The sequence below is a fragment of the Labeo rohita genome, chromosome 16 (assembly GCF_022985175.1).
Source record: "Labeo rohita strain BAU-BD-2019 chromosome 16, IGBB_LRoh.1.0, whole genome shotgun sequence".
Lineage (NCBI taxonomy): Eukaryota > Metazoa > Chordata > Actinopteri > Cypriniformes > Cyprinidae > Labeo > Labeo rohita.
In genome coordinates this window covers 5344822-5370195 of record NC_066884.1, presented here as the reverse complement: position 1 = coordinate 5370195, position 25374 = coordinate 5344822, and the positions used below count along the sequence as shown (strand labels likewise).

The following is a 25374-nucleotide window of genomic DNA, read 5'->3' as shown; positions in this document are numbered from 1 at the left end:
GTTGCGACGTTTGGTTAAAAAACAAAAAAAAAAAAAACTTTTGAAGTGCTGCATTTTCTAATTGGGAAAGTCTGCTTGAAGGGGCTGTAATCGGGTAAATACAATGTGCATGGCTTTAGACAATTCTTAGGGTTATCAACCTTTTTTGTAACAGTGCATTTTTGGATAAGGATTGACTTGTTTTGTTAAGACAGTTATTGCTGTTTCCTGACCTAGTGACCTTAAAAGAGGCAGGAGAACAAATGCGGCATATAGACAGATAGCTACTGAATCAGATTCTAAAATTCGAGCTGTTAAGGTTTGCATAATTGATTCTATTTGTAAAATGGTTTTGGTTCATATATATAAACGACCGAAATGCACAAACATACATTCCTTCGATGGACGAACGTCTGTCCCTGATCAGTGCTGGGGATTTGAAGAAAGGTAAGAAACTACCGTCGTATTGTTGTCCCTTCATATTAAAGATGCTATTTCTAAAGACTCCCGACCGCGACCCATAAGTGGCTTGTTTAAAATATGCTATCCGTGCAAACCCAAAATATAACCTAAGTGCAATAACAAGAATATTTGCCGTTCGAGTTCGCTATCGAGAAATGCACATGCTTCACGATTGCAAATGCTGCTTGCTTCAAAATAAGGTGCTTTTAAGAGCTTTAATTTGTTAAGCCTTTTCAGTTTCGTATCTCAAATCTGAGAGTTACTTAAAGGGACTTGAAAAATATTTCAGTTAAACAAAGTACCTTATTACGCTTCTAGAAAGGAACACAAAGGCGCTAACGCGGACATAACGCATAAACTCAGATGAGGCAAACGACTATCTGCTGTAACAGTCCAAAAGTTTTTCAAAACTAATATTTAAGATGCTAATGGCTCAAAGGTAAATCGTTATAGTAAGTTAAATACAATCACAAGCTTACCCTAGCATATCTTCTAACACCGCGCACATGTGGCAATGGTGCAGAGAGGCTCGATGGGGGAAAAACTGACCCATTTCAAACTGAGTACATTTTCAGTGGCTCCATTCTTTTGTAGTGGCCTTCTAGCAAAGGGGGGAGAAAAAAAAGACAGTTTCCCAACCTCCGAACGCTCTAATCCCCTATTCCAAAATCCCCAGCCTGCAATGAGACAGGCAGTGGGTGTGTAATTTGATTCAGCATGAGCGGCCACCAAATTGGGCGTTTCCCCCCCTGCTTTCTTGTCAATTACAATTGTCTGATTTCATTGTAGAGTTCAAGGTTGTTCTCCGATTGGCTGCTCGTGACCGTGCGCTGGCAGGCCTGTCTCGAGGGGGTCACGGCAGGATGTCCCGCTCATGAAGGAAGACTCCATGGAAACTTCGACGGCCTGCCTCTTGTGCGCATTAAACGAGAAATCTCCGAATGAAAATGCTTTGGGTCTATCTAGTCACACTCTCTGCCCAGAACGGCCAGCTTTTCTCTTTGAAATAAAATCTGCTCTTGGACTTTTTTTTTCACCCCACGGCAGGACAAAAGAGGCCCCCTTTCTCCCCAGTGGGAATACCAGAACGGGAGCGAGCAAGCGATCAACAGGAGGGGCCCCAGCTGCACCTAGTTTAGCCCCCTGCGCGGCATCTCCGTCCTCATTCACGCCACTGTACGCCGCCCCTCCTTCCTACAGCAGTTGCTTTGCACCTGGACTCTGATGTATGGCTAATTATCAGCTCCTCCTAGGGCAGGCCATGTCGGGGCGCTCCGGGGATTGTACCACCACTGCGACAAAACAATATACTCGCTGGGAGGAGCTCTGTAGTCATTACAGCGAATGAGCGCTTGGTAGAATTAGAGCACAGTCCCCCCCGACAAGCCCGACCCTCGGAAAATAAAAAAAAACTTAATCTAAAGTACGATATGCAACACCTGCCTCAGTGCAGACGGACAGTCAGAGGACGCTTTGCAACTCAAACGCAGCACCTCGGGAACGGGTGATTTACATTGTACCGTAGCTCTTAGACTTGCTTGCTTTTGTCTATTTGGTCTATTCAGGATCAGATTACAGACCCCCTCCCCTCAATCGCCCCCTCTGCTTTTCTTGTACTTCATCTTATGCCTTATGCTCAGCGTTTTACTAAATAATGTGGAAAAGGAAAAATCATAAACGCACTGACCGAGTGCAGAAACATAAATAAAAGCATTACTAAAAGAACCCGGGAAAGTCCTCTTGAAAACAGAACGCTGGATGCGTTCCAAGGTTTTTTGAGCTGACCAATCAGTTTGCTCTAGTAGTTTTTTCCTTTTTTTTTTTCGTATTGTACCTAATAAGACCGTTTTAGATACATCACATAATAGGCTCACTGGTGCAGAAACAAAACAAAACCCAAAAAAAGAGAAACTCCCTGTTTTACACGTCAATTACCCGTTCGAATATTGATTTGCAAAGCAGATACTACGTCGGTAATTGTGTCGTTTAGAATGTGAACCGAATTTAAAGCCATCAGGTCGTATATATCAGCCCCTATTTCTATACCATCTGTTTCGCATAGACATCTAGCAATGTAATGTTTTGTCGACAATCACTTTACATCAGTTTTAAGGTGCAAAGATTTAAGATTCTAGTTTGCCTTAAAAAAAGAATACTCGCTCATTTGCAGATGCTGGGATGTAAAACTATACTCCAATCTTAGGAAATAAACTCGTAATGATATTTTTCTTTTATATATATAATAATAACCTCCCCAGCAAAGGAAAAGTGTAAAATGTTCACATTATTTCTTCTGTTACTGTCCACACACAGCATGTGGAAAAAAACAGCACCAGTAAAAAAATTAAATAAAGTAAAGCAAAACAAACGAACATGCTAAGAACTACGTTCTTTCCATTTTTAAAAAAACCTTTATAAAATATATATGTATATATGTGTACATATAAAAGAAAAATCTGAAAATACTTCTTCCTCTTTTTAGTAAACCAAGCAGTGTGTTCTAAAATATCTGCTTGTTTTGGTTTTGTGTTTTCTGAAAAATAAAAAAAAGTGAATACTGACCAAATAAAAAAAAGATTAAAAGTGAACTGATTCTACAGAGTAAAAACGAACCACAAAAAAACAAAAAACAAAAACAAAACAAAGACGTTTTTCTTTTTAAGAGAATATCCGGATGGCCTGTGTGACCAGGGTGTGGCAGACAGGACACTCCGGATGGTTTAGCTCACAAATTCGGATGGCGCACTCCATGCAGAACAGGTTATGACCGCATGGGACCAGAGCGGCGGTCACTTTGCTCTCAAAGCAGGTCATGCAGTCCCGAGCCACGGCGGGCGGAGAATCCGGCACCGGGAGACGTCCCGTGAATGCAGCGGTGGCGGCGGTGGGCTCGCTGTGGGCGCGGCGCGCCTGGGCGTGTGGAGACCCGACGGCGTTGGAGTTTCCGGTGCCGCACGGTTCGGGCAGTCCCGGCGACAGTCTGGTCAGAGGAAGAGGCAGGCCTCCAAAGCTTTTGGAGCGCTGCTGGGCGTAGTAAGCCACCTGTTTGGGATAGTCGGGATCACCCCAGCTTTGAGTGCCCTCGGATCCAAAGTAGGAGCATGGCTTGTCCCCACTGCTGTGGTTGGTAAAGTCACCTTTACTGTAAATCCCACCTCCTCCTCCTCCACCTCCTCCTCCGCTACTTCCGACCATGGCGTCTGAGAAATTCTGGCGATAGCTGCTGGCAAGCGGCTTGCGCGGGGCCCCCTGTAGCCCCCACACCTGCTGCAGGCGGCTCTCCAGACCCCCGTTGCCGCTGTCAGGTCCCAAGCAGTCGTTCTCATTGTTGTGGTCATGCAGGCCACCCGTGCGGAAGGCAATGTGCGCCTCGATTTCTTCCCTCGCCCGTTCGGCGTTCCCGGGGGAGCCGGTGATCTCAAAGACGGGGTCACGGTCGCGGCTCGGAGTCACGATGTAAGTGCACGTTTGCTGCTGGATGCGTTTTATAGTTGAGCCTTTCGGCCCGACCACCAAACCCACGACGCGGTAGGGCACCCGCACCTGTATGGTGGTCTGGCCAGGTAGCGGCGCAGGAGGCGAGCCGCTGAAAGAGACGCCCAACTTGTTCCTGGAGGCCCGCAGCATGGAGAAGTGCTCCGCAGCTGAGATGATTTCACGTCTGGCCAGGGCCACGTCCTCTTTGCGGCCGGTGATGAGGAAGACTGGTTCTTCGCCTCGGACGGGGGTCTTGATGTAGGTGTTCGTCTTTGCGCGCAAAGCTTTGATTTTGCAACCTGTTGAGCGGAAAAGGAGCATTATAGTAGTAGGAGTACTAATATCTGTCAGATAATACTTATTTGTGTCCAGGTCAAAAGGTCACCCATGCTCAGAATCTGCAGCAGAACAACTCATTCACAAACTAATTGTTTTCAGTTCTGAATAAAAGTAAAGTACTCTGTTTAACACAACTGATCATGTTTAAATAGACCATGTTTTTTGTCATTTAATCATGCTTAAATATACAAAATTCTGCTGATTCATCATAAAAGTCTGGGCCCGCCCATATCTGTTTTGTATTGTAGCCTACATACAAAATATACCAATATAAAAAATGTTATAGTAAAAATGAGCGTTGAATTTAATTTTGTATAGGAAATTTATTAAAACATTTTTTCTGTAAACAATTAGAATTACCTTGACTTTTGTTTTATATGTGACCCTGGATGACAAAACCAGTCTTAAGTAGCACAGGTATATTTGTAGCAATAGCCAAAAATACATTGGGTCAAAATGATTGATTTTTCTTTTATGGCAAAAATCATTAGGATATTAAGTAAAGATCATGCTCCATAAAGATATTTAGTAAATTTCCTACTGTAAATATATCAAAACTTAATTTTTGATTAGTAATATACATTGCTATAACTTCATTTGGACAACTTTAATGGCGATTTTCTCAATATTCTGATTTTTTTTTGCACCCTCAGATTCCAGATTTTCAAATAATTATATTTTAGACAAATATTGTCCTATCCTAACAAATCATACATCAACTGAAAGCTCATTTTCAGACCATTTAAAAATGACCCTTATGACTGGTTTTGTGGGGTCCAGGGTCACATAAGAAATATATTAAAATAACATTTTTGATTAAAAAATGAGCATCATCTTGCAATTTTTGTGCAAAGTATATTAAAATAGTAAAATAAAGATAAAAATGAACATTTGATTAAACCAATTGGTCCTTGTTCATAAACAGAATAAGTATCTGTGTTAATCTTTGTTTCTTTGTCATTTCTGTTCATAAAACTATTGATTGAACAATGCACACTGAAATTTCTGCTCGTGTTTAATGAATGCAGACCAAAGTGAATTTGGAAATGACTGTTCACTCTTCTTTGTTGTGGTAAATGTACAAATCGATTAAAACAATGGCCTTTTTTCTACATTACACTGTCTGCATCACACTATTATACTATATTTTGCTGTTTCATTCATCATATATAAAGAATGTGTTTGCCTTAAATTATCTTAAGTATTTAGCATAATAAATCCCATTAAAATTTTCCACTTTGTGTTGACGTATCCTAATAGGACACACACACAAAAAAATCGAAATACAATAGCGCTTAGAAATCACTGTTGTCTGAATGACGCCTCTGCAACAGTGCCATGTGCTAACTGACAGTTACAGGTACTATGATATTCAGCACCGAAACCCAAATTAAAATGTGCTTAAGATGTACATTTGCCAACTATTTTGCAGAAGGAGTTGACTTGAGGACATAGCAAGCACGCGTAATCCCCCACAAAGTTATTGTTGAGATATGACTTCATGACAAGGTGTGGTGCTCCACAGCATCTGCCTCGTGTTCAGCAAAAGAGTATTTATTAGCACCTCAGTGGTGTCTTATCAAGAGTGGGGTGGCTTTCTCCGCCCAGGGGCCTGTTCAGTGGATAGATCTCTGCACACTGGTTTCATGCCTCATTGTGTACGGCAGAAGCTAAAAAAATAACCTGGATGGACTGTCTAGCACTGACAGCGGGGAGCACAGATTCCCTCCCGCCGCTGAATCGTCCCTCTCGCTGCAGGAGCACATCTCCTAACAGGCATGGCAGCCACTGCAGGTGAACAAAGCACTGGAACCTCACAGCTCCAAATTCCAACTAATGGCGATAACAAGGATGCCTAAGTGTGCTGCTTTTTTCGCCATCACTCCGACTTATTACGAGACCAAATGCATCTATCTATTCATAGAAAAACGCAATTAAATTAACCTAATAAAGGCCAAGCGAATGTCACAGGATGTGGCCATACTATCAGTGACTAATGAGGTAAAGACCCCATTTCGAATCCTCTTAATCAGCAATTTCCAATCCACACGTTCACTGCATCCCAAGTTGGGGATTCTGAAAACACGCAGGCCACTTTACAACTCAACAAAGTCGTCATATGCGGGGAAGCCGCTTGCTGGGACGTTTATTAGTGCATATTTCATCTGGGGGAGATATTATGCTCTTAACGAGCGGACAGTAGAAGCTTCCTGACCCCCTGCTTTGAGTGCAGGGCTGTTGTACTGGTAGACGGGGCGTGACTCTAATACAGTCTTTATAGTCTGTCTCTCCAGGACCGAATGCAACACGGCTTTCCAGGATGCTGGAAATGTATTACGAAGTGACTTTTCAAACAGCGGGGTCACCAAAGTGACCCAACAACACGCGATTGCCTCCCCAACTTATTCCAAATATCATCACACATTCAAAATGCAACTTTTCCGCCAAGTCACGTTTGTATAGCTCTGCCCTCAACGGCGCACGGAGGGACTTTTACTTCTTTGTCTGGCCACGCTGTCAGAATTTCATCACTTTTAGACGCTCGCGAGATATTCGGACAACAGCGGTGGACTAAAGTTACCCGACAAGTCCTCTTTGTCTGAGGTGGCCTGACAACAACAACGTGGTGCTGCATATGAAAGCCCCCAGGAACTACAGAGGCGCGCGAAGGAGCGGATGACACAATGTATCCAGTCAACAAAGACCGTTGACTGTTACATTGTATCCAGCGAGCGCACACGCGTTCCATTTTCTGTTTCAAAAAGCAGAATTACGCGCGCTCAGACGACAAAGGGAAAGCAGCATGCTGACATTGAAGGCGTGGATGTGGAATAACGCCTTTGTTCTCGTAGCCGCTGATAAGTTTGCTGAGAGCTAAGAGGAAATGCCCATGTAAATGCCATCTAGGCGCTGAAACAGAGTGCTGAACTGTGGCTAAAACAGACACGTTAAAAGCATCACCACTCCCTTTTTCTTTGTCAAGACAGCTCCACACTTAGTTTGAGCCGCGCACCCTGGAGAACGAGTTGGAAAGCATGTGAAAGTGCGCATCGGTGTATTTACCTTGCCTCCCCACTATTTCGGCCACATGTTCGGAGCTTGGCACGGGGACGCACTCCGTTATGTTGCAGCCCCGTCCTTTGGTTTCGGTGGGCGAGCTCTCGTACAGGGCGCACAACTTGTTCTTCCCTTGTAACATTCCCGAATCGGCTGGGATGTGATTGTGGTGGTTATTGTTACTCCTGTCTTGAACTCCTCCACCACCACCACCTCCACCCGCAGGAGCCCCGTCCTCGCCCTCTCCAAGACCCAGCAGCGACAGTTGGCCCAGCGCAACTCTAAGGGCACGGGAATCGTCCTCCTCCTCCTCGGGTGGCACCAGGAGACCCTCGCTACCGAAGCCGGAGCCGGCCAAATCCCCGCCGTAGCCCCCATTTTTCTCCATGATCCCTGCTAGAACCAGCAAGCTAGGCATGGCTAACAAAAGAGTGTGAGACAAAGACACTGGTAAGAGACTGGAGGAACAGCACCCTCGCCGCCACCCCGCCCCCTCCTGGTCCTAGTCCCCCCTTTGCGCTAGTCCCTCCCACAGACCAGCCCCCTCTCCGGTTCCGAAACGCACAAGGCGAACGGGACACAAGGATGTCTGCGCCGAGAGGGGCCAGGCGAAGCGATGCTCCACCCCGTCTGGTTCGCTCAGTCCCCGCCTATGGCAAGCCGTTGCTGCATGTATTCCCCACAATCAATCTATTTTTATGTAACTAGTACTGAGACTCAGCGGCATGTTTGTTTGTTTGTTTTTTCTTACAAATGATACTGTTAACAAAATAAATGATCACAATTTCTGTATAATCATTATCGAATTAAAAGTTACATTTTTAAATAAATTATACAATTCTGATTCATTTTTATGTTTAAGTAACAATAAACAAAATTGCAATTACTGTTTTAATTTTACCTTATTATACATAAAATATAAAATACGTGTCAACAATTTAAATATAATTAAATATACATAAATTTGTGCTGTCAAACGGTTAATCGCGATTAATCGCATCGAAAATAAAAGCTTTTGTTTACATAATATGCGTGTACTGTGTATATTTATTATGTATATAAATACACACATATACACATATTTTGAAAATATTTACATTCATATATTTATATTCATATAACTAAAATTATATATTACAGTACACATTTTTCTTAAATATATACATGCATGTACACACATATATTATGTAAACAAAAACCTTTATTTTGTACACAATCGTGATCAATTGTTTGTATAATATTAATAACTAATATTATATAATTTATTTCTATTTTAAGTAACAAACAAAATTGTAATTGAATTATTATTTTTATTTTTGAACTAATATTTTTAATATAATTATTATATTATTACTTTTGTATAATTAAAATAATTCAACAATAAAAATCTAATAAACAAAAACATAATATGCATTAAGCGTGTTTTAATATTATTTTAGAATTTGATTTAGCAATATATAGTAGCAATATGTGACCAGTTCATCCAAAAAAATAAAAAAATTATATATATATATATATATATAAAGTTATATTGATTCAGAATTATTGTAATGATAAGTAACAATAAACAAAAATACTGTTTTCATTCTACTTTGTAATAAAAATAATATTAAAAACATAATATGCATTATATATTTTGACAATTTGTTTATTAATTGATTGATTGATTGATTTCATGGTGTAATGCAATTAAATGAGTCATCATTTTTCATAAAAAATATTAATATGAACACGAGTGGAGAATTGCAGCATTATACAAAAAAAATGCATTTTTATCCTTGAAATTTATGAAATATATTATCTAGTCTCTACTAATAATATTTTAGTAATACTAATACTAACTATCGCTATTATTATATAATCTGTTTATTTTTCAAATCGAAACCTACTCGTTTAAAAGAATAAATGTTCAAACAGCTTGCCATGCCCTGCCTCGCTGAGACAGAGTCACCATCCATCCATCTATCCATCCACCCATCCATCCATCCCGTTGCATTTCAGACTCCTTTGTAGCAACCAACAACTCATTTCTAATGAATAATCCAAAACATTATTTTTACGCCTTAAACATTAGGCTACAACATCACAGTGCATTATGTTGTGTTGTGAGGAGAGGCGTGCCAGAATGATCACACATGTGCGCCTGCAAACAACACCATCCAGCTGCCGCTCTGCATTCTCAACAACAGCACTTCTGTTGTGATGTTTGATCAGCGGAGTGTCATAACATGACCGAAAATACGCGGTGAGTGTCGGCGGCTTTTTAAACAGAGGAACTGAAACATCTGTCCCCAATATTTCCCCAAACTGAAAGAGTTAAACTGACATAATTTGGGGGTCCGCCCACCCTGTTTGCCGTTGGTTGCAGCGGGTCACTGAGTTGTTGTTTGGACTACCGTTGCGCATGGAGTGCTGTTACACTGAGAGGCACTGAGAAGAAGAGACGCGGGGAGTTATCAGACAGACGTTGCAGGATCTGCACTGCACATTTATGGTAGAGTGAGAGAGAGCGAGAGCGAGAGAGAGAGCGAGCACGTGTCTAGCAACATCTCAGGCAAACCTTGAACAAAGACCATTCGTGTTTCCACCTCAGACGACACTGTCCTCATGATGCCACGCCTGGCGGCAAAGATGAAATCTGGAACAACAACAACATTCACAACAGCAGCGGCAGCAGCAATATACTAATATACTAATACTACTAACAATACATATATATATATATTGTAGTTTGAATTGTAGAACTGATACCGGATGTTGATATTTTAAATATTGTTAAAAATATTAAATATTATTTAAAAAAATAATAATATTAAGCAAACTGCACTCTTAGTTACACTTTTTACCCCAATTAATATTTAATATTAATTTATTTTTGTATATAATTTTCAAAAATATTTTCAAGGTAGGTTCATTTTTGAAACTTTAAAAATTGATAAAAAAAAAAAATTACAAAATTACTAAATTTAAAATATAGGGCATGCTGTCATACTATATGGGGTAAGTTGTCACAGTGGAACCTATTCAATAGCAATTTATAGGCTAGGTAAGACTGTTAGGTAAACACTGATAAAAAACATTGTTTTGGTCAACAAAAATTATAATGAAAGCAACATATTATATTATAACTACATACAACATAATAATAACAACAAACATATTTTAGTTTGAATTGTAGAACTGATGCTGTTGATATTTTAAATCTATTTAATAATATTAAGCAAATGTCTTATTGTCACACTTTTTACCCATATTAATATTTTCAAGGTAGGTTTATGTATTTAAAAAATCAGTACTGATACATAATTGTATGACTAATAAGCTTTTGAACATAAAAACATACAAAAATACAGTTTATAAAAATACATGTACATAAAAATAATTTAATTTATCATACATTGACCCTAAAGTGGAGCATGTTGTCACACTATATGGGGTAAGTTGTCACAATGGAATCTATTAAATAGCATTTTATATGCTAGCTAGGGTTAGGTAAAATAGTTTAAACACTGATTTAAAAAAACATTGTTTTGGTCAACAAAAATTATAATGAAAACAACATATATTATAACTTGACAACATAATAACAGTATTATATAAATAAAACAACAACAACAACAAACATATCTTAGCTTAAATTGTAGAACTGATACCAGCTGTTGATATTTTAAATCTACTTAATAATATCAAGCACATTAATATGTCTTATTATACCCATATTAATATTTTCATGGTTGGTTTATTTATTAAAAAAAGATCTGTACTGATACATATTTCTATGGCTAATAAGCTTTTGAACATAATAATTGTTGGTAATAGTTGGTAAAAATACATGTACATAAAAATAATTTAATTTTTCATAGATTGATCTTAAAGTGGGGCATGTTGTCACACTATATGGAATAAGTTGTCACGATTGAATCTATTAAATAGCATTTTATAGGCTAGCTAGTGTTAGGTAAATAGTTTAAACATTGATTAAAAAAACTTTGTTTTGGTCAACAAAAAATATAATGAAAAAAACATATTATAACTTAATACAACATAAGAATAATTATAACAACAACAATTTTACTTTGAATTATAGAAATAATATCAGCTGTTTATATTTTAAATATATTTATTATTATTAAGCAAGTTAATATATGACTTATTTTCACACATTTTGCCTATATTAATAGTTTCAGTTGTGAAAATCTGTACTGATACATATTTGTACAACTAAAATACTTTTGAACATAAAATATACAAAAATGCAGTTTTTAAAAATACATGTACATATCTGAAAATAGTTTAATTAATTTATCATACATTTAACTTAAATTGGGGCATGTTGTCACATTATCTGGGGTAAGTTGTCACAGTGGAACCTATTCAATAGGATTTTATGGGCTTGCTAGGGTTAGGTAAAACAGTATAAACACTGATAAAACATTGCTTTAGTCAACAAAAGTTATTATAATTTAATATAACATAAAAATAATAATATATAATAATAATAAAAAAAAACAACAATATAAAAAAATGCAGTTTTTAAAAATACATGTACATATCTAAAAATAATTTAAATAATTTATCATACATTGACCCTAAAGTGGAGCATGTTGTCACACTGTATTGGGGTAAGTTGTCACAGTGGAATCTATTCAATAGTATTTTATAGGTTAGTTAGGGTTCGGTAGAAGAGTTTAAACACTAAAAACAATTTAAATGTGTTTGTGTGTGTGTAATATATGAATTGGATCATACTTACAAATGCATGCAATGCATCAGTTTAGGAAAACAAATGTAGTTGTGGTGGCAACATGATACTGTAGTGTAATAACTGGTTTTATTTACATACATTTTGACTATCAGAATGCCATATTTCTTTACTATCAAAGGCAAGCATACTTAACTGATTTCTTAGGAAATGCTTGTGAAATTCTTCTCATGGCAAATGAGGTGATTGTCTACACTCCCCCTTCTCATTTGCATTTGCAGTTTTTCCAGTGTTTAATTGGTCAGTTGGACACTCAAAGTTGCATCAGCCTGAGTCAATCAGATGGCAACACTAGTATGAGATGTACAGGACGGGTCTTTCTCACACATTCTGGATCCGTGCCAGCACCTTAGTGACAGTCAGTATGTCCAAAAGGTCATTTGCCTCCATTAATGGTGTCTACTGGGAGCCCAAGGCCCAAATCAATATCAACTATGGATAACAGATCATGTTTCCCTGCCTGCTCCGTCTGTCTGTGGGCCTGGGTCTTTTGTTCGTCAAGTCCCCTTTTGTTTTTCCGCTCGTTCACTTTGCTTGTTTCAGTCAAATCTGCGTCTAGTCATTGGAAGCGTCTTTTGAAGTCTGTGCTGGACATTGTCTTTCTTGGCAGAGCCGGTATGTTTGCATATACTCATATACTAATATTGTACACACTACACCCACATTCTGTAAATAATGACCTAATATGACATCATCCAGCAGAGCATTTGTCAGTACACATGCATGCCGTAATGTGGTGTCACATAACAATGAAATGAATCAGTCGGCATTAATGGACCTTTCTCACATTTCCGGGTTTCTCAAAGCGGAAGTCGTCATAGTTGGGTAATTTTTTGCATTCCCATTTGTTCAAATAACAAAAGAAAAACTACACGATAGAGATTTCACGACTTTCAATCAAAGGAAAAAAACTGAGCTAGACTGATATCGGCAGTCAGAAAACAGAACAATGTCAAATTTACCTTGCCCCCCATACACTCAGCATTACAAACACCCTCGCGTAGCGTTAACTGGTTTTTTGTAACTTGATGAAAAGGTGATATAATACAAAGTATAGTATTACAAATGTACATACATATTTTTAAAAATCAAAATATAAAAAAAAACTTTAAAGGATTTATGATGATGACTGTTGAAACGCATCATCACAGGCTTGTGAAAAGGGTCCATACCATAACGTTAATTAATACACTACAGAAATATAATAAATAAAATAATACATCATAATTCATTCACATATATGATTTAAAAAAAATCATATATGTGAACAAATTATGATTTATATTAATTCAGTACTAGTTAATCACACTTAATATGGATTATGTGATTGTCGGAATTCATATTAAGTGTGATTAATTAAGACTTAATACATAACAGATTATAAGTCATAATTAATTCAGATATACGACTGTCAAATTATGATTATTATTATATGATACAAAATTTGTATTAATTAATCACACTAAATATAGAGAGTGACAATCATGTAATCTATATTAAGTGTGATTAATTAATAGTTAATTAATGCATAACAAAAAATAATAAAATATACAATATAATGCTATATAATCACTTAATATGGATTACATGATGTTTAAATTGTTTAATTATTAGAAAATACAGAAAAACAACAAAATACAATATATATTATATAATACTTCATAAATATTATATCAATTCTATATTAATTGATCACAATTAATATTAGCTACATGATTGGATTAATATTCATAAATAATAACACCATTAATAATAATAATAATAATAATAATAATAATAATAACCCATATTAATATTTTCAAGGTAGGTTTATTTATTAAAAAAAAAAATAGACATCTGTACTGATACATATACATGCACATAAAAATGATTTAATTTATCATACATTGACTTTAAAGTGGAACTTTTTTTTTTTTTACCACACTATATGGGGTAAGTTGTCACAATGGGATCTAATATATAGCATTTTATAGGCTAGCTAGGGTTAGGTAAGACAGTTTAAACACTGATAAAAAAAAAAAACCATTGTTTTGGTCAACAAAAATTATAATGAAAACAGAATTATATTATAACTTGATACAATACAATAATAATATAATATAATAATTATTAAAATAATATAATAATAATAATATACATACTTATATTCTTTTGCTTTGTCATTTATATTCGAAGAGATATTATTATCAATGAACATCACTCAGGTCTTTCTGCTATTGAGCTTTATGACTGTACTGACCCTTCCCCCTCCTGTCTCTCCCTCTCTCCCACACACACACACACACACACACATAAACACTTGGGGTTTACATTGAGTGTAAATGCTTCTCTGAGCTGGGAATATGAGTCAGGTGAGTATGACCTCATCTCTTTTTCCTCTGCTATGAGGTAATGTATCTCTCTGGCTCTCTTTCTCCTCTGTGAGCCAATCATTAGAGGTGCTTCACCGATGACACACCCCAATGATGATTCAGATTCTCACTGTCACATGACGCTCACACCCTCAGGTGATCTCACTGTACAGATGGATCACCGCCAACAAAACCACTGCACACTGCAGTAGAATAAAACTTCTTGGCTCATTCCTAAATGAAAAATAAATACATAAAAATATCAATAATCAGTTATGATTTAACTTAGACATATTTGTTTTATTTGTTTATTTTTTTTTAAATAAATCAATCAATTAAACAATTAAATTCCTTGCTTGCAAACCTCACATCAGTTTATTATTTACACAGTATCAGTTTTTATATTATATATAATATTTTATATTGTGTGTGTGTGTGTGTGTGTATGTATGCGTGCATAAATAAATAAAATGTAATATTTATAATTTAGAAATATGTAATGTATTATTTTAAGTGTATTATTAAGTATAAGTATAATATTTGTTTTTGTTTCATGTGTTCAAGTACATGCCTTTAAATCAAAATGTTGAGATTCAAGTGTTTCCAAACGTTTGATTTGTAGCGTTCAAAGAAGTGATTTGTGTCACACAGCTGCAAAACGTGATGTTGAGGTTACAGGTTGCATTTATTTATTTATTATTTTTTTTCCGTAGTAGACAACGGCATTTCTGCTGTTAAATGTGATCTGTTTTGATATAAGTGAAATTATCATCTAAATACAATGATAAACACATTTTCCTTTATAGGACTGCACCTTAAACTGAAAGTATTTTTGCTGATCTTTGTTTAACAAAGCGTTCGCACACACCCTCTGCTGATCGAATAAACGAACTGCAAATAAAGTACTGGATTAAATGGTACTGTAAAGAATGGAATTTACTGCAATAACGCTTTTAAAAATAAAGGTTCTTTATTGGCATCAATGGTTCTATGAAGAACCTTGAACATCCATGGAACCTTTCAAATGCAGAAAAGGCTGTTTATATGTAAAAAAAACCTTTTTTTAGATTTTTAAAATGTTCTTCAAAATGGTTCTTTTAGGAACTGTTCACAGAAAGGTTCTTTGGGAAACCAAAATGGTTCTTTTATGGCATCACTGCAAAAATATCCTTTTGGAGCCTTTATTTTTAAGAGTGTATTGCACATTATTTATGCTTGTCATGGGCATATGGAAAACTGTGACAGGATTTAACTAACATCACACTACTTAACACATTAAATATGAATTTACATATAACACAGTGAAGTAAACTTAGCCTGTTTCTATAAGAATTACGCTAATGTCGTTGAACACAGCATAGACTGTATGCTGTAGAACGAATTGGTTAATTAGACACAGGTGGGATCAGTTAATTTAAATGTGAGAGTTCAATTTTTATCACTTTCACTGAAGTTGAAGATGTGCTTTGGAATAAGGTAAAGAAAAAAATCATTTATTAATTCATTAAGAAATAAAGATTTTTTTAAATATTATTATTTTATTTATTTCTAATAGTGTACAGATAAATACACTCTAGAAAATGCTGTGTTAAAAACAACCCAGCACTGGGTAAATACTGGACAGAACACATGCTGGGTTATTTTTGACCCAGCTGGTTGAGTTAAATGTTTTTACAAAACATACTGGGTTATTTTATTTAAGCCAACTATTGTTTAAAAATTATTATACTTCTGGTTAAAAATGGACCGGAACTTATAAAAACACACACAAAATTACTAGAGGCAACAGCAATAATCAAAAGATGAACATTTATTATTAAGCAAGAACGCATGGACAAAATACAAGACAAACTGAATTTGTTTGGGTGAATACAGCATAGTTTACAATATTACATACATTTAAACTCTTTTAACCAGCAATGTAGACATAAAAAATGTAACATTTAAAAGTAGAATTTTAATTTTGGTGTATTCAACCATTCTCTGTTATCGCTTTTTACAGAGATAGCGCTAATTCTCATGTCGGTGTGTCACCGAAATCTGAGCCGGTAAAGGGCTGCTGTTCGCCGGGTTAACTGCAAACTTCAGACCGTGGCCTTGTGTTTCACTCATAGCTGAAAGATGCCATTACTGACTCCAGTAAGACTGACTGTAACTCAGCAGCTGGGTTGTTTCGTCAGAGACAGGCTCAACCCAGCGGCTGGGTAGAAAAAATTGCTTTGCGTTAAAAATGACCCAGTAACTTACAGAAAAACTACCCAGCACCTGGGTAAAAAAATATTAAAAATAACCCAATAAAATGACCCAACAGGCTGAACCCAGCATTTGGGTTAGAAAATGTATAGAAATGTGTTTAGCCTTTTTTGACTTCTGGGAAATGTTATCAAATAGGTTGAGAAAAACAAGAAACATGCAAGAGTGTAGCAAAGAATGTATTTTCGTAAATGGACAAGTTTATTTAACATGGCAAGATAAAAACACATTCTGAAGATGTCTTAGAAACACAAAGAAACTCCAACACTAAAATCACACCCTTTCATACGGTTTTGTATGTGCGTGTGTGTGTGTGTGTGTGTGTTCCCACCAGTGTTGGGCACGTACCTTTAAAAAAGTAATTAGTTATAGTTACTAGTTACTTCTCACAAATAGTAACTGAGTTAGTAACTGAGTTACATCATTATAAAAGTAACTAATTACCAGGCAAAGTAACTATTGCGTTACTTAAAAAAAAAACTAATTTAATATAACTATAAAATAAATATAAAACATTGTACACTAATCTACACTATTTTAATGTTGTTACAACATTATCTACATTTAAAACCAATGTGGCTGCAATTGAAACGTTTGATAACTTTTTTTTGGTGCTTGAATACACCCTCTAGTGGTGAAACTACAAACTGCAAATAATTTGCACTTTCCACATTTCTACGTTTTTCAAAGAGAAACATCTGAAACAAAGCTGATAAATAAATGAAACACACACGAGAGCTCCTTTGAGTTTTCTGGGGCATAAAAAAACAACTTCTAAGCTGTTACATCTCAAAACTTCTGAAAGTGAAACATGTCAATACAGACCGAAAGTATCAATGGGTTTTTATTTCTATAGCAAATAAACACCTTACATTTCAATCAAATTAGTAGAATCAACTCATTAATCATCAACCAATATATTAAAATGAACAACAGATAGCTATTACAACATTGTTTTCAAATAAAACATTTTTTATTCCGCTAATCAGAGTCTGATCATAATCGATATACATGTACTGCAAAACATATAATCCATATAATCATTTTGCATAAATCTCAGGAAAAATACAGTAAAACTATTTTTTTTTTTTTTTGAAAAAAAAAAAAACATTAAAAGTTGAGAATCATTTACATAGCTATTCCTATATTTCCTAAAATGCTGCTAATCCTAATCCACCTCTTCCCTGCTTCAAGAATATCTCCTAAGATCTGTTGCATTGTAGGTCTGAACATAACAAATCCGTCCACCATTCTAGAGACAGGGAAACTGTATGGATTCATACCCATGGCTCCAAACACATAGATAGTGCTGATGGTTGGAGGGAGTCTCGCTCTGGGCACGATCAGGAGCTCTGCTATGATTTTACCCATTGCCCACACATCAGAGTACTGGTCTCTGTGTTTCCCTTGGAAAATCTCCGGGGCAGAGTAACACAAATTGCCTCCTTCTACACCAAAGCAGAACCCGTTCTTTTGGAATCTGGCGAGGCCTAAATCAATTATGACGGCCCGGTAAGTGTTGTATTCCACCTGTAAAGAGATTAAATGACGATAAATGCTTGAATGAGACACATTATAAAGATTCAGCTGTATTTTCTTCTAGAGTTCCTAAAATTCATATTTGTTGATTTATTCATTTATTTATTTTTAATGAAAAGAGTAATGAGATGATAGCCATTTCCCCATGCAACCAGTTCATTTTTGAAACCATTTAAATGCTAGAGCTATTATATATATAATTTCTCCTAATACACACTAGTCAAAAGTTTGGGATTGGTAAAATTTTTATGTTTTTGAATGTCTTTTCTGCTCACCAAGGCTACATTTATTTAATAATAAATGCAGTAAAATTGTGAAATATCATCATTATTTAAATATCATTATTTAAATAAACAAATAAAATTTCTAGAGAAATATTCTTCATCATTTTAAACAGAACATTTGCTTATAATTATTTTTAAAATGTTTAACTTTATTAGCATAGTGTTTATGGGCATTTGTTTTCACATGCATTTTCTTGTCAGAAATTATGTTTCACAGCCAGAAAAAACCTTCATTAACTCACCATGATGTTGTCAGGCTTGAGGTCCTGGTGAACGATGTTCTTGCTGTGCATATAAGTGAGGCCTTCACACATGCCTTTGATAATAGTGATCATGACAGGCTTTGTTAGCTGAGAAAGAAAATAAAAAATAGCTATTAGCACAGCTCGCATTTGTAAAAATCAAACAATATAATATATCATTAATGGTTGTGGGTTGGCCTGTAAATTATGTTTTGTGCACAGAGATAAAAGTTTTTTCTTTTTTTTTTTTGGTCATTTTAAATTGTGTGGCTTTCTGAATAATTATGTGTTAAAAATGATAGACTGAATATTTTTAGACTGTGATTTTCGGCTATTTTCTATAACTGTTGACAGTTTTAGTTTATAAAGCACATTTGTACATTGATATTGATTTTTCTTATTTATTTAATTTAAACATTCTTGAATTTTAATAGTGTTTCACCAAGTTTAGGATAAATCTGTTATCAGTTGAAATTAAAAAAAAAAAAAGATGAATTGAAATGCAGTTTTTAACAGTACCTGCATGCATGGTTGTGGACTAAACATAATCTTTTCCAGAGTTTTCCCAGAGATTAATTCCAATGGGATATTCCACATGCCCTGAGAATCCAACCAGGGTTCTGCCAGGAGCTTTACCACATTGGAATGACTCAGTGAACTACAATAAGATTACACATGCCAAATATGAAATATCACAAACAGCAGTACGGTTAAAATGTCTAACTTCTAACTTTAAGTGGTAAAAAGTTTACTGTTAGATAAGTTGACTTAACTTAAAAAATGTGAGGAAACATGTTGCCTCAAAATTATAAAGTAAATAATAATTTTAAAAAAAAAGTTAATTGAACTTGACCATTCACTTAACTTATTTTTTAAAAAATTATTATTTAACTAATAATTTTAAGGCAATGGGTTTCCTCAATTTTTTTTTAAGTTAAGTCAACTTATCACTTTTTACAGTGTGTTTTCTCAATGATTTCAATGAATTTTCTGTTTCTTACTTTTTTTCACACAAACGCAGAATAACACTCAAAATGTATTCAATATTTATCCTGCCGATCCAGTCTCATACAAAACAAGCTGGGATTCATGAACAGAACAGATTCATGTAGTCTGTCTTAACACAAATAATAATAATAAAAAAATTAAAATAATAATAAAAAAGGCATTTATACAAATACTCACCAATATATATTTTTCTCTTTCTGAATTTCTTTTTTAGATACAGCAGTGGAAGGCACTTTCTTAAGAGCTGCGTGGGTATTTCCAAATGTTACTTTATAGACCTTTCCAAAGTTTCCTTTAGCATAAGTAACAGCTGAAAAAGCCATCTGGAGAAACAATGAAAAATCCAAATTAATTCCTTGTTTAATTATTTGATTGTAATTAAATTCATTTCTGATTGATGTATATTTGTTCCTCAGTGTTACAACTAAATTATGTATCTTGAGTGAATAAACACTCATTTGCATAACAAATTAGTTATCAGTAGGGAGCCCATAATAATTATATCTCACTTTTAGACACTTTATACATTCTTTATGCATTTAGTACATTTCAAAGTGTTGTGTCATGTTGTGTTCAGTTTTTAACAACATTTTAACAGCATTTTAACTTATCTGTGTAGCACTACTTACAGGAAAAATGTAAAAAATGTTGCCCTTCTTCTTTTGAAATTCCCGACAGCAAGATGTCTTAAGACTCAGTTCATGCTGCACATACTCACTGATGTGATTTTTGCTTTCATTTTGCACTGTCAAGCCTTAAATCAGTGTTGTTAACTTTTGTAAAGAGTATTAGTACTGCTTTAAATTTAGTCTTCTTAAAGATATTATGCTTAAAACTACTTATTGTAAATAATTTGCATTAAAGGCTCAAAAAATAAACTGAAAAATTCAGAAACTATATTTACACTAAGGTTTAAAATATCAGTAAAGCAATCAAGAGCATGCTTGGATTAAAAAATAGACATAAATAAACCAATTATAGAACCTCAAAAATTGATGAGTGATGAATTTCACCTGATTCTATTATAAACATATAATAGCAATTTCTGTGTGCATCAGGGCATTGTATTTACTTATGTAATGTATGTATTATAAAAATAGTACAGTTGGTGTTTATATTCATAAACAGACTGAATCAGTGATATAAATTATAATTAATTGTCCTTACCGCTGCAGTTGTCCAGTCAGGCAGACAAAAAAGACACCAGATGATTGGCACCAACTATCAGTGACTAATAGCTTTTGTAAAAGTAAAAGAGAAAGGAAGAATGCTTGTAAAAAAAAGTTCACTGAAGGTATTTTTAATTTAATATATTTAACAGAAGCTCAGCATGTCTGTAGTCCAGATGGATTTTGCTTCAAATGTTCCATGCATTTACTGTAAAACGCCTTGTGAGAGCAGTAGTTCTCTTAAAGCCACCTATTCTCTTCAAGCCGACCAATGAAGTTTGCTTTTTCGGTTCTTAGTGATTACAGGTTCAAGTTTTCAGGAAATCATTCAACAGAGGTTGCTGCAGGACCTTTTCAAGAGAAAAATTCAAATGGGTGAAATAGAACAAAATTTCCCTAAGCCTGGAAATTACCGTTTCAAACATTACCAATTATTCCATTTATTTTTTTCAGTTATTTACATGTATATTCCATATATCCCCTCAATTCCACTCTCTTAAGGTAAACATACACTCTCATTAATTCTCAGTTCCACCACCAGAGGTCTCTATCATACCAATTGTTCCCATAACAGTTTCCTCCCCTGAAAGTTCAACTAATGTTGGGTTCACACTAAAAGATTTTTAAAATCATAAGATCTTCAAAATGTAAGAGACCACAAACATGAGGACAAAAAATCCCAGATTTAACCGTTTTGCTCTTATAATGTGTGGTGTGCCACGATATGACAAAGACAGCACACCACACACCAACTGATTTTCAAACGGAGTCCTGACTGTGAACACGAGAAATCTCTTGACAATAAACATCACACAACAGTTCTATAAGAGCTTTATTTTAATGAGACAGTTTGTCTTTGCCTTATGTTTATCCATTTTGGAATCAATTGACAGACAGTATTGTTTGGAAAAGGCTTGGTTAATACCTAATCAATGTTTACTGTAATTACAAACAAGGTTAAGGAAGTGTCATTCAAAATGATGCACAGGATTTACCCAGCAAAATATTATTTGGTAAAATTTTAATCTGATATTGATTTCAGTTGCTCCTTTTATGTCAGTTGCCCTAAAACATTGGTACATTTATTTTGCCATTGCCCTTTTGTAAAACTGTTTTGGCCAAATATCTATTTTATTATACAAAATATTGATAATCATTTTGTTTTGGACATATGTATTATTTGGAATTATGTAATCATTTTGTTTTGTTATGGAAATATGTGTTTATTATTTATTCTATGCAGAATAGCAAGGAAAGCACAGTCACGTCTACACGATAAATCTTTTTTTTTTTTTTCATGCAAAATTTCATATTCACAAATGTAAGTTCTCCCGTGAAACTTTTTTTTTCTTTTAGGAAGGAAATGGAGTATTATATTGATACTATACAATTTTATATGAAAGAAAAAGCAATTACAAAGGTGAAAGTTTGTGAATGCTTTAACGTTTTTATAGAAAAACTTGTATTTGTATATCTCCCCTCTAGTGTATACTTGTTTATATCATGTGTAATGTTTAATGTTTATATCATGTATAATGTTTATCATTTACAGGTAAGCAAAAATCCTGAGGCCCATTGTTGTGCTATTAATCCACGACCATCACCTCACGTTGTGGCACGATAATGCATGGCCCCATGTTGCAAGGATCTGGACACAATTTCTGGAAGCTGAAAACATCCCAGTTCTTGCATGGCCAGCATACTCACCAGACATGTCACCCATTGAGCATGTTTGGGATGCTCTGGATCGGCGTATACGACAATAGTAAACAGTGATTTTTCAGTTAACGTCAGTTCATTGGTGATTCAGTCCAGTTTAATAACTGTATGAGATCAAATAATTTATAAAGCAACTTTGGAGAAACAGTGATGTCATCATCCAGCTCAGTTCAGTTTTCATCCAATAGTGTCTGTGCAATCAAGTCAGTAATATTGGCAAATATTAAGTGTGATGTTTCCCATAAATTACGAGGTTAAACAAGCATTGTAGTAAACATGTTCTGTTGTCTTCCTGGGGAACTTTTCATCTCAATGTCAAGATGTCTACATAAGAATCACATACTGGCTTTTGTAATTTAGTTTAGCCAGTAAATGTAACTTTACGAAAATAAGTAAAGTAAAGGTAATAGGCTTTATATAAATAAAGATGTGTTTGTTTTTATTTTGTAATATGAAATCATATTATAGTTCATATGAGTAATCATAATTAGGTACATTCATATTTCATATTTAAATTCATGTTTGTGTGGCTCACCAAAGACTTCTCTTATGCATAAAATAAGTAAGTTTGACCAGAGTTTTTGTGGGAGGAAAAATGATTGAAGGTAGCAGTGTAGCAGTTCTTCAACAGTGATGTTAGCTGGTTGGTCTTCAAATGTGTATGTACAACTGTATTTAAGACTGATGCAAGATGAAAAACACCCACTATCAATAAAACAGAAAGGAAAAGCAACTTCTATGTGGAAAACAAAGATGCATGACTGATTACTTGGACTTAAAAAGCAGGTCTCTGTCAGTCAACAAAATTCTTTAACTATTACAAAGTTTGTCTTTACACACTGATTTTTACACAGACTTAAAAAAGGACAGGAAAGTCCATTATTATTGAATGTTGGCTGTCCCCTCCATGGTACAAGGCCAATTTGTCAATGTGCTTAACAGCAGCTCATTGAGGTGTGAATTAACTCTGCAAGTCTGTGCTTCTCTCAACAGTTTGTGGTGTCTCTACTAATAGCAAAACTATAAGTTCATCTGTTCAAGAACCACACTGTTATTACCTCGCTAGTGAAAAAACTAAACTATTCTGGATAGTTAAATGGCTGTAGTGAATGGTTAGATATTAGAAAAAAGAAAACAATTTCCTAGAGACATCAGCAGTATTGGTATTAGTAATACTGGCCTTGAGTCATAAAAAAGATGCCATTAAGCAAATATTAAAAATATGCTGTCTTTATGTTACATTTATTTGAAGATTGAATGTGAAATTATTGCAATGCAAAAGCATATTTAAAAACTTTAATGTTAGGTAGGGTTAATTTCAGAAAAAGGGGTAATTAATTAGTTAATTTTTGTTTAATCAATGGACAGCAACATGCCAACACATTGTGGAGTTATAGGCATACATTCTTGACAATACCCAGCAGATATCAACCCAGATATCAACCCTAAAATGTCATTACATACCTAAACTGATGTGATGACTTATATGTTGGTAAAAGCCAGAAAAAATTACAGTGTAGTAAAGCAAATAGTCAGTACGCTTAATAAACATCTAATTTAGATGAAGCATGGAGATAGCAGTCATCATAACTTGACATATTCTATACTTCATAAGATATGAGACACAGCACAGAAAGACCCCGTTACCAATTTGTGCAATGGAGGGAGACTCCAGAAAGTTATAACAAACTCACACTAAATTTGGAACAAAAAATAAGGTTACAAAATCAATTCTACATATTTTTCATGCGATTATGGTATAGAGATTTGACTTCTTTTTTTGGATTTTCACACTTCTTGACCCATGAGGTTGTTTTCACTTGTTCATGATTGCAGAATAAGGTTTTCAGGAAATCATTAGACATAAATTGCTGGGTGGTACCAATATTTAAAATGAATACATTTAAACAAACAAGATTTTACTAATTTCCTTGACTTTTCCTTTTCTTTTTTTTCCCGTTTATTCTATGCCTGTGGCAATTCAGTTCTTTATATTTCTTGTTGTGTTTAGTAACACCAGTTTCACCAGCAGAAGTCCCTATCATCCCATTTGTTCCCGTTATTCCTCTCAAATTTCTTTTAATGAATAGATTACTGCCACATATCATATAAAGTTTGTCTTTGCAAAATGATTCTAAATTCTTAAGGATTTAAATCTTTTTATTTTTATAGTGTTTCGTTCCACTCGCAATAATTTTCAATTTCACCACCAGAGGTCACTGTCATGCCATTTGTTCCCGTAATTCCTCTCACACTGCTCTTTTTTTTTTTTTTTTTTACAATGAATAACGTGTAAATGCCTTTATATATGTAAATGTCTTTGCAATGTAATTTTGATTTCTCTAAGGATTTGCTCTCTTGTTTTTTGTGCAGACAAAGTCAGTTATGATGGCGTGCATGTGTGAATGAGACACAGTGTTATGAATGAGACACATCATAATGAGATGATCACCAAATTCTCATGCAGCCTATGCACTGAAATACTATTTCAAATGAGTTTAGTTCATTAATAACTTTCCATATGTGTTACAGTATGGTCTTTATAGTTTGGTAGAATATGGATGTCTTGAGAGTCAGTCAGTCAGTTTCTCTAAACACTTAGAATGTTCAGAGATGAGGGCATTTGTTTTCACAATTAAAAATATTACCACTGTTTTCATTGATGCTATCACTGATTTGAGGCCTGTCAAAGTGAATAATGAAAGCAAAAGTCACATCAGCAAGTATGTGCAG

The 25374-nt window shown here is 35.1% G+C and overlaps 2 protein-coding genes across 2 annotated transcripts; both read right to left on the bottom strand.

Moving 5' to 3' along the window:
• On the bottom strand, window positions 1-7798 carry mex3a (mex-3 RNA binding family member A). Its single transcript, XM_051131144.1, has 2 exons — window positions 7321-7798; window positions 1-4217 (listed from the first exon to the last, which is right to left on the bottom strand). The coding sequence occupies exons 1-2, from the start codon at window positions 7730-7732 to the stop codon at window positions 3100-3102; spliced, it is 1530 nt and encodes a 509-aa protein (XP_050987101.1). The 5' UTR covers window positions 7733-7798; the 3' UTR covers window positions 1-3099.
• Window positions 7799-17808: 10010 nt separating this feature from the next.
• Window positions 17809-21109, bottom strand: LOC127178563 (serine/threonine-protein kinase NLK-like). Its single transcript, XM_051131520.1, has 5 exons — window positions 20921-21109; window positions 19931-20076; window positions 19265-19403; window positions 18746-18853; window positions 17809-18210 (listed from the first exon to the last, which is right to left on the bottom strand). The coding sequence occupies exons 2-5, from the start codon at window positions 20074-20076 to the stop codon at window positions 17809-17811; spliced, it is 795 nt and encodes a 264-aa protein (XP_050987477.1). The 5' UTR covers window positions 20921-21109.
• Between the last annotated feature and the right edge of the window lie 4265 nt (window positions 21110-25374).